Source organism: Halichoeres trimaculatus, unplaced genomic scaffold, assembly GCF_033239565.1.
Source record: "Halichoeres trimaculatus isolate MK-OKI-2021-1 unplaced genomic scaffold, fHalTri1.1 fHalTri1_scaffold_18, whole genome shotgun sequence".
Lineage (NCBI taxonomy): Eukaryota > Metazoa > Chordata > Actinopteri > Labriformes > Labridae > Halichoeres > Halichoeres trimaculatus.
In genome coordinates, this window is record NW_027437196.1 from 9,949,493 (window position 1) to 9,965,334 (window position 15,842).

A 15,842-nucleotide genomic window follows, 5' to 3' on the forward strand; every position below is an offset into this window, starting at 1 on the left:
CTGCCAGGATGAAGATACACGAAGAGAACTAGAGCCTTATTTAGCAGTGTTTTTGTGTGACACGCTGAAAATTCTCTAAATAAAGCGTGAATGCAGACCGATATCAGAGTTTTTCGGTGGGAGTCCGTTTATTTGTGTTTTTGGTCAAGTAAAATATGGCCCCGTCTGAATGCATAGGAAACCGGCAGACGAGCAGGGAGGGGGTGTTTGGTGCGAGTGCCCTGGCCTTCTGCTGCACAAAACCACTGCTGTAGGGGCAATTTCTGCCCTAAACCTTGTGATAGGACCCAACTTGTTGGAGTATCACTTTAATGTCCTGACTGTGGCAATAAGCTTTAATTTTGTATTTACATTTTGTAAATTTGATTTACACTAAATATGTGATTTAACTATTACTGTATAACAAGTACTGATTTAGTGTTTGCATGACAGATGTTATGGCACTTTCACAATGTGATTAATTATGGTTAATCAGGGAAATCATGCGATTAATTACAATTAAAAGTTTTAATCATTGCCCAGCCCTAATTATAAGTCATATAGCACTATATAGTCATATAGCACTCTGCTTGATATTGCTAAAAAAATATGCCATATTGTATCTTTTTTTATAATGGTTATTAATTGTACACATATTTTCCACATTATTTTTGATAGCAACTAAATGGGGGTGGTGGTCATCAGCTGAGCTCTTAAAGGTGAGCCGAGCCAAAAGAACCAACTCTCTTGAAAGAGCTGTAATTCCCATCCCTTGTATCTACGGAAGGTGCTTGAGGACAAATTCGAATACGTCACCCACTTCCGCGAAATGCTCACACAACAGCTCGGCATCAGACGCTACTTACTTTCGGTATCGTTTATCCGAAAGTGAGAATCCACGGGTGTAGCAACCGGCTATTATGGAGCTAGTTCAAACTCTTTAAACCCAGAGTCATTATGTCCACGGTCTGTAGCAACAAACTGGGCTGGGTTGTCGATGCTTGTTCTCTCATTGATCGGTGGTATTCTCCTTGCGTCCGATTTAAAGATTCTCAAAAGTCACATGTTAAGTGTCGTTTCAAAAAACAGTATTTTAGGATTTTAAAAAGTTATTATAATGTCAGGGCCGATGCAGCTGTTGATGGAGGAAACATTGAAACGTTACAGGAAACAAGCAAACTGTCGAAGGTAAATCCTGTTTCTGAAGCGGCTGTTAGACGATCATAGAAAAGTGCTGCTGCTTTGGCCGATACATGCAGCGTATGTCTGGATGGTGGCACATGGAATTTTTTCATGCAGCATAGCTTTAATAGCATTTTGGTTTCTCTTAGTGAAGAGTTTCAACGAATACATGTATACTACACATAATATAGTATTTTATAATGTATTTCTGAATATATTACCTATCTCTTGTCAACGATTTGTGTGCTGTTAAAAGTATGTAAACAAGAACATTTTATTGACACTGCTTCTCAGCAGAAAGGCTAAAAATAGAGGGAGGAAAACTACTGCAACTCATTTTAATTAAAATGTTTTGCAACATTTTAATTTTACCCTTTTTTTTATGATAGGTCACTGTTATCACAATAATAACAATGAACTTAAAGCTACACTGGAATTTTTGAAAAGGGCTTTTGAGTATTTTGCACCCCCAGCCTAGGACTGAGGAACTTGTGACTTTGATTGTCTTGAAATCGAAGACCAAAACATCAGAACTTGAACAAGATTCTCTACAACCCATTTAAAAAAAACTTTTGGTGTGTCTTCTATTTATTGAGTTATTATTTATTAAGAGTAAGTGCGTGTCAATCATACTTTTATTCTCTGTGTCTGTAACTTTGTGTTCTTTTGCTACCTGGTTAAATTAACAGAAACATTATTAGTCTTAGTAGTATCACTCCCAGTAGTGCACATATAAGTGTTTTTTGGCCTGTGTGTGTGTGTGTCATATGTTTCAGCAGAGTGGATGAACAGGATTTCCACTAAGAGACAATTATTATTATTATTATTTTTAAGTCAAAATAAATTAAACTGTCAAGAATACAAATTCATATTAGAGAAAAGAGACTGACACTTACAGTGACACACACGTTGGGATTAAATCAACTCAAAATTAATAAACACACCACTAACCTGACATCAGCACACCATAAAGCAGGAATATTTTGGTTCCTATTTATTGTCAGATATAATTCCTGCTTTTTGTCATAATCATTAACTGTTCATCATTTTTTGACTTACAGAAAAGGAAACGGAAACACAATGAGCTCAACCAGGGAGAGCTTGATTCACAGGCCTTCCATGAGAAGGTGAGTAGAAACTCATCCTCTAACTTCATCGCTTGGATGTTTTTCTTTCACTTCTGGTGAAGGATTGGTGCGGTGGTTGTCTTGGTAGCAGACACTAACCTCCACCAGAAGACCAATGTGACAGGTCCCTACAACCACAGCCAACCACTGCTCCCAGTGCTGATGGCTCCCCAGAGGAAACACTGGGGTCCTAAAAATGATATAAGCATAAAAACATGTAAAAACTAAAGTATGAATAAGACACAGACTATAAAATAACAAATATAGATGTGAATCAATGTGAAATAAAAAACTCAAGCTACACAAGTAAATGGAGATAAGAAGAAAAAATATCAACCGAAAGCTAAGCTAAAAAGATGAGTCTTGAGCCTGCTCCTAAAAACAAAATGTTCTCTACGGCTCTGAGGTCCTCCGACAGGCTATCTCTGTAGTGGACAAATGCTTTGCTGTGAATGTGTGTCCTGACTCTGGGAATGACTAGGAGCCCGCTGCCATAGGAGTGCACTGTCCATGATTGTTCGAAAGGTAAAAGCAGTTCTGAGAGAAGAGGCCCTAAGACCATAAAGACATTTCTAAACAAGTAGAATAACCTTAAAATCTATCCTAAAATACACAAAGTCAAAGAATCTATGGGATGTTGAAAGTATGTGGTACCCATCACCTTCCAAAATAAAAACTATTTACAAAATGCCAATTTCATTCTGTATGGTAAGAATATTAACACATTTTTTTAAAATGTGTATTCCTACAATTTGGGGTTCCTGGTCTGGAGCTGTTAATTTGAGGGACTAAAATCTCTATTCTGTGTCCTAATGCAGATCAGGTCTGCGATCATGGAGGGAACCAAGTCCTTGGTGGATTCTGCCCGATCCCTGGGACATCTTAACGGAGAAACAGACCCAGTGAAAGAGCCTCTTCCCTCTCATGAGTGTGGCCTTGCTGCTCTCTGTGAAATGGCCAAAGAGCTCCCTCTAGTGGACGAGGATGAGGAGGAGGAGCAGGGGGAGAGAGTTCAGTCACTGGTTGCTGAAGACGGCTGTACATCACATCTGGATTTGTTTTCTCGTGTCACAGAGAACAGGGAGGACTGTGCCACAGTGGTAACACTGATGGGAGAGGATTATGTCATTCCAGCACAAACAGCCTTTCTGCTGTCTGATTTCACAAGAATCGAGCCTCTGGTCCACTGTGAGTACAATATGAGCACTCAAGAATGTGTCATAACAAAAAACTTTAAAAATAAAGTCGCTTCTGGATTGTGGGAACTTAGTCCTCAAGAGAATCAAAGCTATACTTTTGGCTATTGTGGCTTTCACATAACAACCCTTTTCTGAACATATTGTTGTAAATAAGACCAGTGTGACTCAGTTTGTTTTTCACGTGACAGCTCAGTCGTTGTTTTCCAGCCCCACTTGTTTACGTGTTTCCTAAATCTGCTTGTTTCTCACACAGATGGGAGCAGGTTTGGCTTGATAGTTATTGATCCGCCTTGGGAAAACAAGTCTGTGAAAAGAAGTCGCAGGTGATTTAACGATTGGTTGTTGTGGTCTAACATGAACCTCTTAGAAAGTAGCGTTTTATTTCAGTTATGTAACTGTCTTCATCCACTTCCTCATCCTAGGTACACATCTCTGCCCTCGACCCAGCTGAAACGTCTCCCTATCCCCCAGCTGGCATCCTCCAACTCTTTAGTGGTCACCTGGGTCACGAACCGGCCCAGCCACCTGCGGTTTGTGCGGGATGAGCTTTACCCTCACTGGGGGGTAGAAGTTGTAGCTGAATGGTTCTGGGTCAAGGTACAGATACTTAAAATCTTGAAGACACTGATCCACTGATATGATCTTAGATGTTTTTAAGGCTTTTCCTTTTTCCTCCAGGTCACCACATCTGGACAGTTTGTGTTCCCTCTGGATTCTCATCATAAGAAGCCGTATGAAGTGCTGGTGCTGGGAAGATATCGTTCTCCAGCAGATGAAGCAACGGGGTATGAGCAGTTTGATGTCTTACACTGCAAAAAAGGAAATATAAGCAAGTGTTTCTGTTTTTTTTTACGTACAGATTGATATTAGACTCAATAAGAGACACATTTACCTGACAAGTCTAGAAAATTGTCTTATTTCAAGATATCAAGAGAAAAAATGACAGCAGAATTGTTTGTTCGGATGGGAAAAGTCTTCCTAAAGGGTAGGAAAGATGGTTTAGTTTTTGTATTAAGACTGGAAAAAAATTAACTCTTAGTAGTACAAAGAACATGTTATGAGGTGCCCATTTCTTATTTCAAGAAACTTGAAGCTTTTTTAGCTGCTTAGCTTAGCTATCTTCTCCTCATTTGTCAGGCTTTATCCTCTCCTTAAAGATCACAAGGTGAACCACAAGAGTACAAGTGTAGCTAGGGCAGGTTCCACAATTCCATTCAAGAAAACCACATCTGGTCAGAGCTTCTTTTCGTTCAGAGCATTACGTCAATAGAATTCAATACACAACCAGTTTGGGAGTTAGCATCCCTGATGCCATACTTACCTGTATCTTGTATTATCTTTTAGCATTGCTATCTTTTGTTATTGTTAGAGTTTAGATCTCTTTGATCTGTATACACCGTACTTTGAACTTATTGTTGCCAAACAACATCTGGAAGAGGTACTGCTAATGAGAATTAGCCCTTCTGCTAGAAAAGAATAGAATAGAATAGAATAGAATAGAATAGAATAGAATAGAATCAAATACAACTTTTTGTCATTGTAACAAGTACAATGAAATTGAAGTCACAGCAGCAATCAAGAAAGCAAAAGTAAGAAAGCGTATAGAAAGTGTAAAAAGTTCCATAAGAAAATAGATGATGACAGCTTGTCCATCATTGTCAAGTTCAGCCAGTCTCCACCTCCACAGGGTCCAGGACTGAGCTTCTTCAGCAGTCTGTTCAGTCTCTGTCTCCTGGATCCTGTCTGCTCACAGCAGGTGAAGCTCTTCCAACATGGCGTTGGTGTCTGATGTTAGCTTTGTTAGCCATGTCTGTGAATAGCATGATGCTTCTCTGCCTTCTGGTATTCCTCTATTTCTGGGTTAGCACGGCTAGCTTGTCCATCTTATTGGAGATAGATCTTACGTTCCCAATAATGATGGATGGAAGGACAGGTCCATGTCGTCACTTCTTATCTCACACCTGAGAACCAGCACGTCGTCCTCACCCCCTTCTCCTCACCTTGTGGGAAGACATCAGGCCTTACACCAGTTAGCATTGACATGCTACAGGCTGCTAACAGCTGAGTTCGCATGTAAACAATGCAGCCATGGTTGCATGTAAACAATGCAGCCATGGTTACATGTAGGATCTCCAGACAAACACAGGAGAAAAAATAGTAAAAATATCACTAAAGCCGCAAAAAGTTTGGTGTCCATGACCAACAAATGAGCCTTACAAATTAATGATCCACTCCAAATACAAAGATATCGAAAAAGAGACAAAAAAATTACAAGAAATGGGCAGAGAAGAGAGAGCTGCTGCAAAAGGCAGCCTTAGCCAACAGGGCAGCGCCTAGCAACATATAACGTGCATTTATGTTTGTCCAAATGTAAACTAATACACATTGTCCCTTTTTCAAATAAATTAATTTATAGGTAATTTTTTAGATTTTTTTGACAAGAAAACTAAAATCCAAGCAAGTTTTGTCTGATTTTTACAACAGATTGTCTTATTAGACTCAATAAGAGCCACAGTCACCTGATAAGTCTAAAAAATGCAATCTCCTGATTTTTAACCCGTTCTCCTGCTGTACTTCCAAGTCAGTAGTTTCTCACGTTCCTCTTCCAATTTATCATGCTGACAACAATTAAAGGCTCATTCTTTAACTTTTGTGAAAGTTGCCAGCAGTCCTCTCTCTCGTCACTCAGCTATCAAGGTTGCTGTTAAAGATGTCTGAATTGGGCCTAAAGAAAAAGAGATATACCTCCAACTTCAATACAAATTGGTGCGAGTCATTTCCTTTTCTTGCTGCAAGCCATGAGGATATTAAACACACATTTTTTTGAAGGTTTGAAGGTCAGATTCCAGCGTAGAACACAGAGGTCAAAATGATGTTGGCAGGTGTGTCAACTGCACAAGGCACAGACAAAATGCACTTGCAGACTTGGATGTCTCCTTCTTTGTTAATTTTATTCATGATTTTTTTGCAAAGAGAAGAAAATCTTCCAATGGGTCAGGAAAAAATTACATTACAAGAATAATGCTACAGAAGCCATTAGGGACATTATTGATGGAGAAAATAATTCTGGGCAAGTCAAGATTAAAGTCCAAATGGTAGAAAATCCAATTACCAAAAGGCTACGTCACCCGTCTGTTTCTGAAACGGAAAATGAAGCACATCAGCTATTGCGGCCATATTGGTAGTGGCAAGGGCTTTGCGCACAAATATAAGGCACCTGTCAGTCACGTGACCTAAGCTGTGCCTCTGATTGGGCGAGCTTGCTAATATCTTCTGAACCACCAAGTTAGAAAAAAAATTCACCCCCTGTACAGTGTTTGCTCATAGAAAAATTAGCGACTCAGACAGGAGACCTTTTTTGAACCAGGCTGTAAATAGGTTAATTTCTGCTTTGAAAGCAGCTTTTTTTTTGGCTTGGTGTGTCTGTCACTTCTGGTACTTCTGGAGCCAGCCTCAAGCAAACACTCGAGAAACAGCAGATTTTTAGCACTTCCGCATTGTCTCAAATTCTTAGAGTATGACCGCTTGGTTAAATCCCAACTCTGTTACCCCCCCTGCATCAAACAGGTCTGCCTGGACCAAACCTATCAAACTCCACCTTGTAGGCCTCAGTGTCTCCATCTTTCCCTCCAAATTGAATCAGGCAGGCAGAGGAACCAACCACATGTGTAAACTTATGTTATTTATCAAATGCCGGGGGGATCAATGACATCAAACCATCTTCATCAATTTAAATCCTCTCCAGCTTAAGAAGACCAAGCACAAATTGTAAAAGTATAGTTTTTCAGCCATAATAAAAGAAAATAGGGATGCACCAATCCAATCCTGGTATCGACGCCGATACAGCCCCTCAATGCTGGTTTGGGTATTGTTTTATCTGTGTCTTTTACTCAAAACATCACAAGTCTTATCCCACAGTAGAGAATGCAGGTTATTATTTAATACTGGTATCGGATCAGGACCAGAAGAGCTGGATCGGTGCATCCCTAAAAGAAACTGTACAATTATTTTTTTTACTCCTCACAAGCCAAGCAGGCATCATTCAGTCATTGACAATCTTGGAATAAGACATTTTCTGAAATTTTCAGGGGGTTATGGCTCACATAAGGTCTAATGAGTCATTTTTTTAAAAACACTCATTAGATTTCAGTTTTTGCTTTGTAAAATTAATTTTTATTTTGAGTTCTACTGATTTTTATGCACATCTTTTAGCTGGTCTCCAGTTCCTGTGGAAGATCATCGTTTGATTGTCAGCGTCCCATCAGCGCTACACTCCCAGAAGCCTTCACTTTCAGGTAAACATTTCCAACACTTCTCCTTAACCATATCTTGGCCTTGCGCTGTTTTGTTTTTAATATAGCCACTAGAGGGCAGTGCTGCAACATAAAAGATTGTTATTACGCAGCCTCTGTGATAATCTTTAAATCCCACTATTGCATGCAGTGACTTACACTAAGTAAATATGAAGTCTGAGTCACTTCTAAGAGTTTTGTAGCAAGTATTAGAAGTTGGATAGTTTGATTTGAAAGAAGTTTGGAAGAAAGTTCATGCAGAGTAAATGGTTTTGGACTAGGAAAGAGCACAAATGATTGATCGTTTGTATATTTATGCCCAAAAATATCACAGTTTTCAACCCCTTTAATGAGATTGTCTACCTCAAAATAAGTTATTTTGACAATTGCATGCTTAAATAATAACTCTAACAACACGTTAGACTTCTGCTGCTAAGATTTTCAGTCTTTGTCACTGCAACCCTTGATTCCTACATGCACTCAGCTGCTTGGCATCAGAGTTCAACCTTGACTATGAATATGCAGTGACCACGAACAGGAGAGGCTTGACGTCATGTTCCTCTCTCCCAGGGGAACGCGATTTATTGTGCAGTATGGAAGGCGAAAAACACTGCCGGTGTTTGCTGCTGCCCTTTCGGGAGCTCAGAAAAGACTGCACCTCACTGAAGCAGATGTATTGTGTTTATGTCCAGTCATTTAAATCGTGAGCATGGCATCGTGGAGCTGAGAGAGATTAGGAAGATTTGGGAACAGATTGTGTTAAATGTTGTTTTTGGATTTAAATCCTTGGCAGCTTTAATGTGCTTTGTTTTGTTTGTTATGTGTAGCTGATGAGGGTTCTTCATGGAGACTCTGTTACACTTAAATGAAAGGAAAAATCTTATATTTATTCCATGTTTCTCTAAACTGCACTCCCTTTATCACTTCTCACCCTTAGTGAGGTGAGAAAGCCTCTTTTAGCAGAGGGTGTGGCTCAACACTGCGAGCTCACTCATCATACATTTCTCACTCCTGCTCTGATTTTGCAAGAAACTAAAGCTCATCTCTTAACATCACTGCCATTGTGCAGCTTTTGTGTGTTCATATCACATCTTCTGTAGCCACAAGCAGCCTCAAGCATGTGAAGCAACAACCCTCAAGCCTGCAGTGCAGAGAAACCCCGACCCACTTCTCTACCCCTGACATCCCAGGTTGCAAAGGGACGGCGTAGTGATCCCCGTAAAGTTACAGCACCACCTTGCCAGATGGTCAAACTGCAGGAAAAAAAAGTGTCTCTCAATGACAAGACGTGTGTTTTTTTATTAATCAAGTTCCCCCTTCTACTTTGGGAATCATGCATAATGGATTCCCCTCCCAATCCAGTACTATAATTAGAGGTTAAATCGCTGTTCCTGAGATTCATCTCTAGAAGAAGCAAACTGGTAGTTGTGTGGGTCACATCATGGTTGATAGAGGGATGGAAATTTGGGGGATTGATCATACATTGTATAATTAATGGGAGTAGTCTCCCTGACGTCACTCATATGTTTCTGAAACTGACTTTCGAAGCAGATTGGCCATATTGGAAGTGACGGGGGCTTCAAGTACAGCTATTGGGCGCTTGTCAGTCACGTGAGCTGAGCTGTGCCTCTGATTGGATGAGCTCGCTTGGTGTGTATGTGACTTCTGGTACTCCCAGAGCCAGCCCCAAGCAGACACTCCAGAAAAAGCAGGTTTTGGCAATTCCACATTGTTTCATATTTTAGACTAGAGGTTGCAGCTTGGAATTGATCCACACACTTTGTTTCTTTTTTTTTAACACAGAAAACTTAAGTATCAAAAACACTGTGAGGACTTACTTTCTTAATCACGATACTTATACAGATAGCCAGGTACGCCACCGCAGAGACAGTGTGCACAGACTTTTTGAAGGAGAGCAGAAAAAGAAAAACAAGGCACATACAGCGCATTTTCACCACCAAAGAGGACACTACCAAGCAGTCCGGTTTAGATCAGTATGGTTTGGTACGGATTGGCTCAGTTAAGCCTGGTCCTGTTTGTGTTTCTACAGCCAACCGTGCCTCCTCGTTTTAGGCAGCGTATGCTTTCCATGTGAATGTGAGGTGCAGAAATGAGACGCATGAGATCTGTGTGAGAGAATGCACAGGGCTTATGCTTTTTAACAACTCGCGCAGTGTTGTATCATAAGCGTACATCTACCAGACTAAAACGACTAAATGGGAGTTGAAGAAGTTTGCCTTTGTTTACAACACATTTACATACCTGTCCCAGAGATTTTTCCAGGTTCTTTTAACCGATTCCTCTTCTTTGCCCCGAGTGGCTGCAATTTCACGCCATGAAATTGCGGTGACGAATGATAACCAATTTACCAATTGGTTATCATGTGTGGAGAGCCTGTATTTCGGCACTTCAACCACCAGGAGATCCCATTCTTCCGATGGCAGGTTAGAAATTTTCAAGTGTGCGTGAGGGGGCGTAGGTGCGAAAATGACGTCATTTGTCTGCACAAAGTCGTGCGGACCCCACAGATGCGTCAAGCATAAATCAGCTTGATGCCTACAGCCACATCAGTTACATAATAGAGTGACACCATAGCAGCGCGACACAGTGTACCCCGCTTATAAATCCAACAAAGAAGAAAAACGCAACACAGTAAACAAAGACCAACGATGGAAAACATCTAGTTTTTTGTCCTCTTTGTGATTTCCATGTGGCTCTTCGATACAAAGCGCAATCAAGCTTTGTTTCAGAAAAGACTGTGTGCCGTGAGGAGAAATACGGTAAGTGACGATTCTTTCGACCAGTCAATGGTCTGCAGTGTTGTAGCTCCACCTCCCGAGATCGGATTGGTTTAGCCTGGCACCCCTATGGGAGGGTGCCAAAAAGTGGGATGGCTTGTCTCGGTTATTTGGGGATCTGTCCCGGGATTAGTCAGTAAAAATACCGTGAAACGCGTGCCGTGCCGAGTCGAACCTAACTGATCTGCTTGGTGGAAACAGGGCCAAAGAGTGCATTTTGGCTCTCAAAAAGGCACTTTAGTGTCTATTTTCAACCCCATGCACACCACAGAGAAGCATTTGCTTCCTTTTTTACAACAGCTCCTTTTTTACTTATTATTCTTGGTCTCCACCTCTGGTGAGCTCATAATCTGCTCATGCTAGCTCAATATTTCTATGTGTTTTTCATATGAGATAAACATTACAAGATGCTTTGCAAATTATGCTTATATTTTGGTGCAAATCAAGGAGTTTTGTAACCAGGTACTTCTTCAAACTCCAAATTTTGGAGCAGATTGAGCGTTGCATGTGAGACTTAATACTTGGTCTTACCAGCAGGGGGCAGTGTGATGAGGAAGGCCTGAACCCTCAAAAAATACATTTCTTTGAGAAAAGTGTAAGGTGCATTTAGATTTTAGTGCAAGGAAAGCAAGAGACATTTGAGGCCGATTGAATACTAGAGACAAAAAACTTTTTGGTCGGTGGCAAAACACAGAACTTTGGTGTTTTACAAAAGCTACATCTTTTTGGTTAGAATCCAGCGTAACTGCTTAAATCTTCAAAGTGTCTTCAATAGGCTGATGTATTTAAGAACACTGTTGAAAAATAAGCCATCATTTGACATTTTAAGCTAAATAGCAGGCTTACTGTTGAGTTTTGGGTATGGTCACAAGAGGCCTTTTGTTAGGTGTTGACATGACAGAAAAAAGCTTGAACACATGCTCCAATTAATGATGTTGATTAACTCAGAGCAGTTTTGATCTCAGTTTAGACAGTATAGTTAGCCATCACTTCCCTTTGCCTCCTCACAGAAGTTTCATTCCTTATCCCACTTCAGATTTATGCGGATAATTAGACCTTTTATTCTGTGTTCAACTTTGAGAGCTGAGTCACTGGTTGGGGTTGCATTAGCCGGAGAGCTGCATGTTTGGCCTTTCCACTCTCTGACTCTCTGACGTGCGAAGAAAGAGAAAACGAGAGGCAGGACACCACATGGTGCAGGTTGGATCGGTTTTGGTGGATCAGGCTTTTCATGCTCATTAACTCCCCGAGTGTTGGCTGAGGGGAGTGTCAGGGAGGTTTGAGCATGCACAAGAGCAGACAGAGTAGCAGAGGGGCAGAGGAAGTGAAACGTATCTGTCAGGTGTTCTGCTCCTGGAATATCATCACTTATAGACTCAAGGTCACTGCCAGTCTCCCCATAGAAACTCTGTGCTGGGGTGAAAAGGAGCTGGGTAGTTGCCAGTGCTGTTCTCTGCCTATTACTGAGAAAAGGAGAAAGTGCTCTGTTAAAAATGGATGTAGGGCCATTACCGGACTTTTACTGAAGTAAAACATCTAGGATATTTCTAGATTTTCACACAGGATGGAGAAAAATGATATTAATGCCACTGGCGCTCACACATATTAAATGAGTAAAGTTAGGAAAGAGTTGGAAGGAGAAAGCTGAAAAATGCCCAAAATGCCGGTGAATTTTTCATCACAGGTGGAGCAGTGGTTTCTTGTTGCAGTCTGCTTCTGTGATGTATTTGTGACCTTGGTGTGCAGGTGTGTACAGTGACATCACTGCATGAGCCCCAGAAAGGGCAGTAAAATGATGCTCATTATCATGACGTTAAAAAATAAAATAAATAAAATAAGATGGCAACAGCAAACTCAAGGATGACTGTGTTTATGTAATTTATGCAGTTTGCTTTTGATTGAAATTTAAAGGGACAAAAAATGTCTGACAACTTTTACTTTTACTCCACATTTCCTTAATAAAATGTGTATTTTTACTCTGATACATTTTCTCTAGTCTTTTTCGTTACTCGTTACTACAATATAAAATTAGAAGAAATTTGAGATAGTGACGCAATGCCTGTTTGTCATGTCAACCAAACTGCCAAATGCGAGGAAGAAATTCGGCTTGTCTTGTCACATTATTGATACCATCATGGAAGCACCTGCGGCAGGCGCTGATGCTAACAATACTCCGTTAGCATCTGTTAAGCATGTCGACCACAGTGGCGAACTCTGTGAACTCCGTGTTGCTGCTAAAGATAATATTGCACAACCATGTCCGTATTTGCATGAAATGATTTCTTACGTTGGAGTAAAAGATTCTTCCTACCGGATGAAATGCCAAGAGTCACCGAAACAGCAGCGTGGAAGCTTTCGTTGAAGAAGTTCAAGCCTCTTTCTTCTGTGCCTGGATATTGTCCTTTTACTGTAAGGAAGCCACGATAAATTTCAAAATCAAAATTGTAACTGCTTACTTTTCAAAAAGTACTTTTACTTATACTTTTAACACTTAAGTAGATTTTATATCAGGAAATTACTTTTGTTATTTAAGTACAATAAAAATCAGGTACTTCAAGACTTTTACTCAAGTAATATTCTAAAAGGTGGCTTTAACTTTTACCAAAGTAGTTTTATGGTAGCACACTTGTACTTTTACTCAAGTACTGCTTTCAAGTGTTTTATACAAGACTTATTTCTGGTGTTACATCTTTGGAGCCTTTTCTAAAATATGCAGCACAACTATTGAGGCCTCTCCACTAGTTTCGCAGTTTCTTGTAGTAGGTATCAAGGTAACATGATGGCTTTTTGTTCTCTTTTGGCCAGAAGGCTAATTTTATCAAAATGGAAAGACCTCATTCCCACAGTATATGGCCAGTGGATAAGAGAGGTCATGCGTCTTGTCCACCTAGAAAAGGTTGTACCAAGAATTTTTTTCAAACCGTTTCTATCTTATGTTAAAAACATGGCAGCTACCAACATGACTCTGTAACCCCTTTTTTATGTTATTCCTTTTTTTTTTGTATAAAGGTATTTATGTACATGTGCACGTGAGTATTTAAGGGTGTGTTAGGTATATCTGTGTGTATACATATTTATATATTACTATTATTCATTTACTATTATTATTATTATTATTATTATTATTATTATTATTATTATTATTATTTTACTATTTTTAAATTATTTCATTTATTTTTAATTTTTTATTGTCTGGCTGAATACTGATGACCCTGTATTTGGGGAGTGGGGAATAGGACAGGGGCATTTTTTGTCCCTGACTGTCCCACTTGTTTGTTGTTGATGTTGTTCATGTTTTTCTCTCTGTGATTACACAAGAAAAAAAAAAGATGATGAATTGATTAAAATTGATGAATCACAGATTTGTGAGTACAAACATTTGACACACAAATCTGTGGTTTATCAACATTCGCTTACTTAAATTTGTTCTTCTACTGCAAACAAATTTAGAACATCCTTAGATCATGTGTACACACAAATGACGATGAGCAACTCTCTCAGTGAACACATAAACTTTTAACTAAATGCTTGACGTATTTAAATAACTCCCAGTAAAAGACAAAAGTGCTTTAAAGAATTTCCTGAAGGTTGTTAAAACTTATCATTGGAAGCTGTTTATAAACCAAACCCACTAAATTTATGACTTTGCCTCATACATTAGTCAAAGTATCATGTCTTGGGTCAAAGCCCTGTGTTTATTCTACTTAACCCCCTGATTCACTTTCAGCACACAGCACAGGCTCATTGTAGAGTGGGTCGTATCTCAGTTAGAAGGTTTGATCCCAGGTCACACTGTATTTAAGCCAAAGAGCACCCAGCAGCTATATAAACACCATGTACAGCTACACACACCATGAGTATTGTTAATTAATTCCATGTTTCCTGAGGCTTTCAAGGTTTTCTGGCAGAAAAAAATCTCTGAAGGCAAATCTGTCTCATTTGCAGTTCAGAAGGGAGATGTAGCCTGCAGGGCTCGCCAATAGATGCATTTGTATTACCTGCATGGCCTTCACCTCGACACACTTCTAGATTACAACCAGTATGGGGTTTAAGTCATACTTGAACTATAAGTGGTTTTCCAACACATTTACATGAAGTTTGCTGCATTTACTCGAAAGGATGCTCATTAAGTTGATGGTTTCAGATTGACATTGGCTTGACAGTAACCAAAATAACATAAAATAAAAGTTGAAGCAGTAAAAACTGTCCTCGTCCTCCTCTTTGTTTTTCCACAGAGGTGTTGAAGCCCTACATTGAACCTCAGACCAAATGCTTGGAGCTGTTTGCCCGAAATCTCCAGCCTGGATGGACAAGCTGGGGCAACGAAGTGCTCAAATTTCAACACTCGAGCTATTTCACTTTTACTAATGATGAGGAAGAAATCCATCAAGATGAGACTCCTAACTCAACTGCTTTTTCCAAGCAGTGATTGATCTTCAAACCTTGTCAGTGTTTCAGTGTGTTTTTAAATAAAGATTCAATACCAGAATACTTCTTCAACTGGTCTGTTTGATCTCTCCTCCTCATGTGGGACCTTCGATTTTTTTTCTTCTTTTGGGGGGGTCTGGGTACATATTTCAGGTGTTGATACGAAAGTCTTATGATGCACTTGAAGAGATGAAAGTGCATTTCTGTGCAGCTGTGTTCTCAACGTCCCCCACTACAGTCAAATAAAAAACTCAACATTTTTTTTTTTTTTTTAATGATCTTTGGCATGAAATGTGTTTTCAGGAGAATCAAAGGGATCTATTTTTACTCATTTTTCTTGAAGTGAATGTCAAAACTATGTTTAATCAAAATAAAAGACACATTTTCACAGTAATGCATGCCTCTGCCTGTCCTTCATCAGAGTTTTTCTTTAAAGTTCTCGCTGAAACAACTCGCTGCTGTAGCTTTCACTCAGCCAAGGACACGGTGAATATTCTTTGTTTCCTCAAGAAGATGTACCCTTCCTTTTGACACTTCTTACCATCAGTAAAGCCATTAACTATCTTTTCCTGTTGGGTGAGGACTCTCTAATGAGTCTGTGATCTGCAGAGAGAGGAAGGATGGTGAGGTGATGCTGTAAGGATGAGAAAAGCTGTCTTTATGGCAGCAGAGAATGACTTGTGGCCACTGCAGCTGTGTACACATCACAGCTAATGAAGCCAGGGTGATACCACGGCAGGATCATTTGCACATTACCTCATCAGGCTCTCTGTCTCTCTGACCCACACACATACACACAACATAGTGTACATTTTATTCTTGCTGTCTGTTGGGCCT

At 39.9% G+C, this 15,842-nt stretch overlaps 1 protein-coding gene across 1 annotated transcript; it reads left to right on the plus strand.

Moving 5' to 3' along the window:
* The first annotated feature begins 790 nt into the window (after window positions 1–790).
* On the plus strand, window positions 791–15,294 carry mettl4 (methyltransferase 4, N6-adenosine). The gene is made up of 8 exons (XM_074692962.1): window positions 791–1,167; window positions 2,223–2,288; window positions 3,107–3,476; window positions 3,741–3,810; window positions 3,910–4,084; window positions 4,166–4,272; window positions 7,700–7,782; window positions 14,813–15,294. The coding sequence occupies exons 1-8, from the start codon at window positions 937–939 to the stop codon at window positions 15,004–15,006; spliced, it is 1,296 nt and encodes a 431-aa protein (XP_074549063.1). The 5' UTR covers window positions 791–936; the 3' UTR covers window positions 15,007–15,294.
* Window positions 15,295–15,842: the final 548 nt, after the last annotated feature.

What these genes read in the sequence shown, in the direction of transcription:
- mettl4 (XM_074692962.1), top strand. Translation starts at nt 937, where the DNA reads ATGTCCACGGTCTGTAGCAACAAACTGGGCTGGGTTGTCGATGCTTGT. An exon ending in TCTGTGAAAAGAAGTCGCAG is followed by an intron (nt 3,811 to 3,909) that starts GTGATTTAACGA and finishes TCCTCATCCTAG; the next exon opens with GTACACATCTCTGCCCTCGA. An exon ending in CCAGAAGCCTTCACTTTCAG is followed by an intron (nt 7,783 to 14,812) that starts GTAAACATTTCC and finishes GTTTTTCCACAG; the next exon opens with AGGTGTTGAAGCCCTACATT.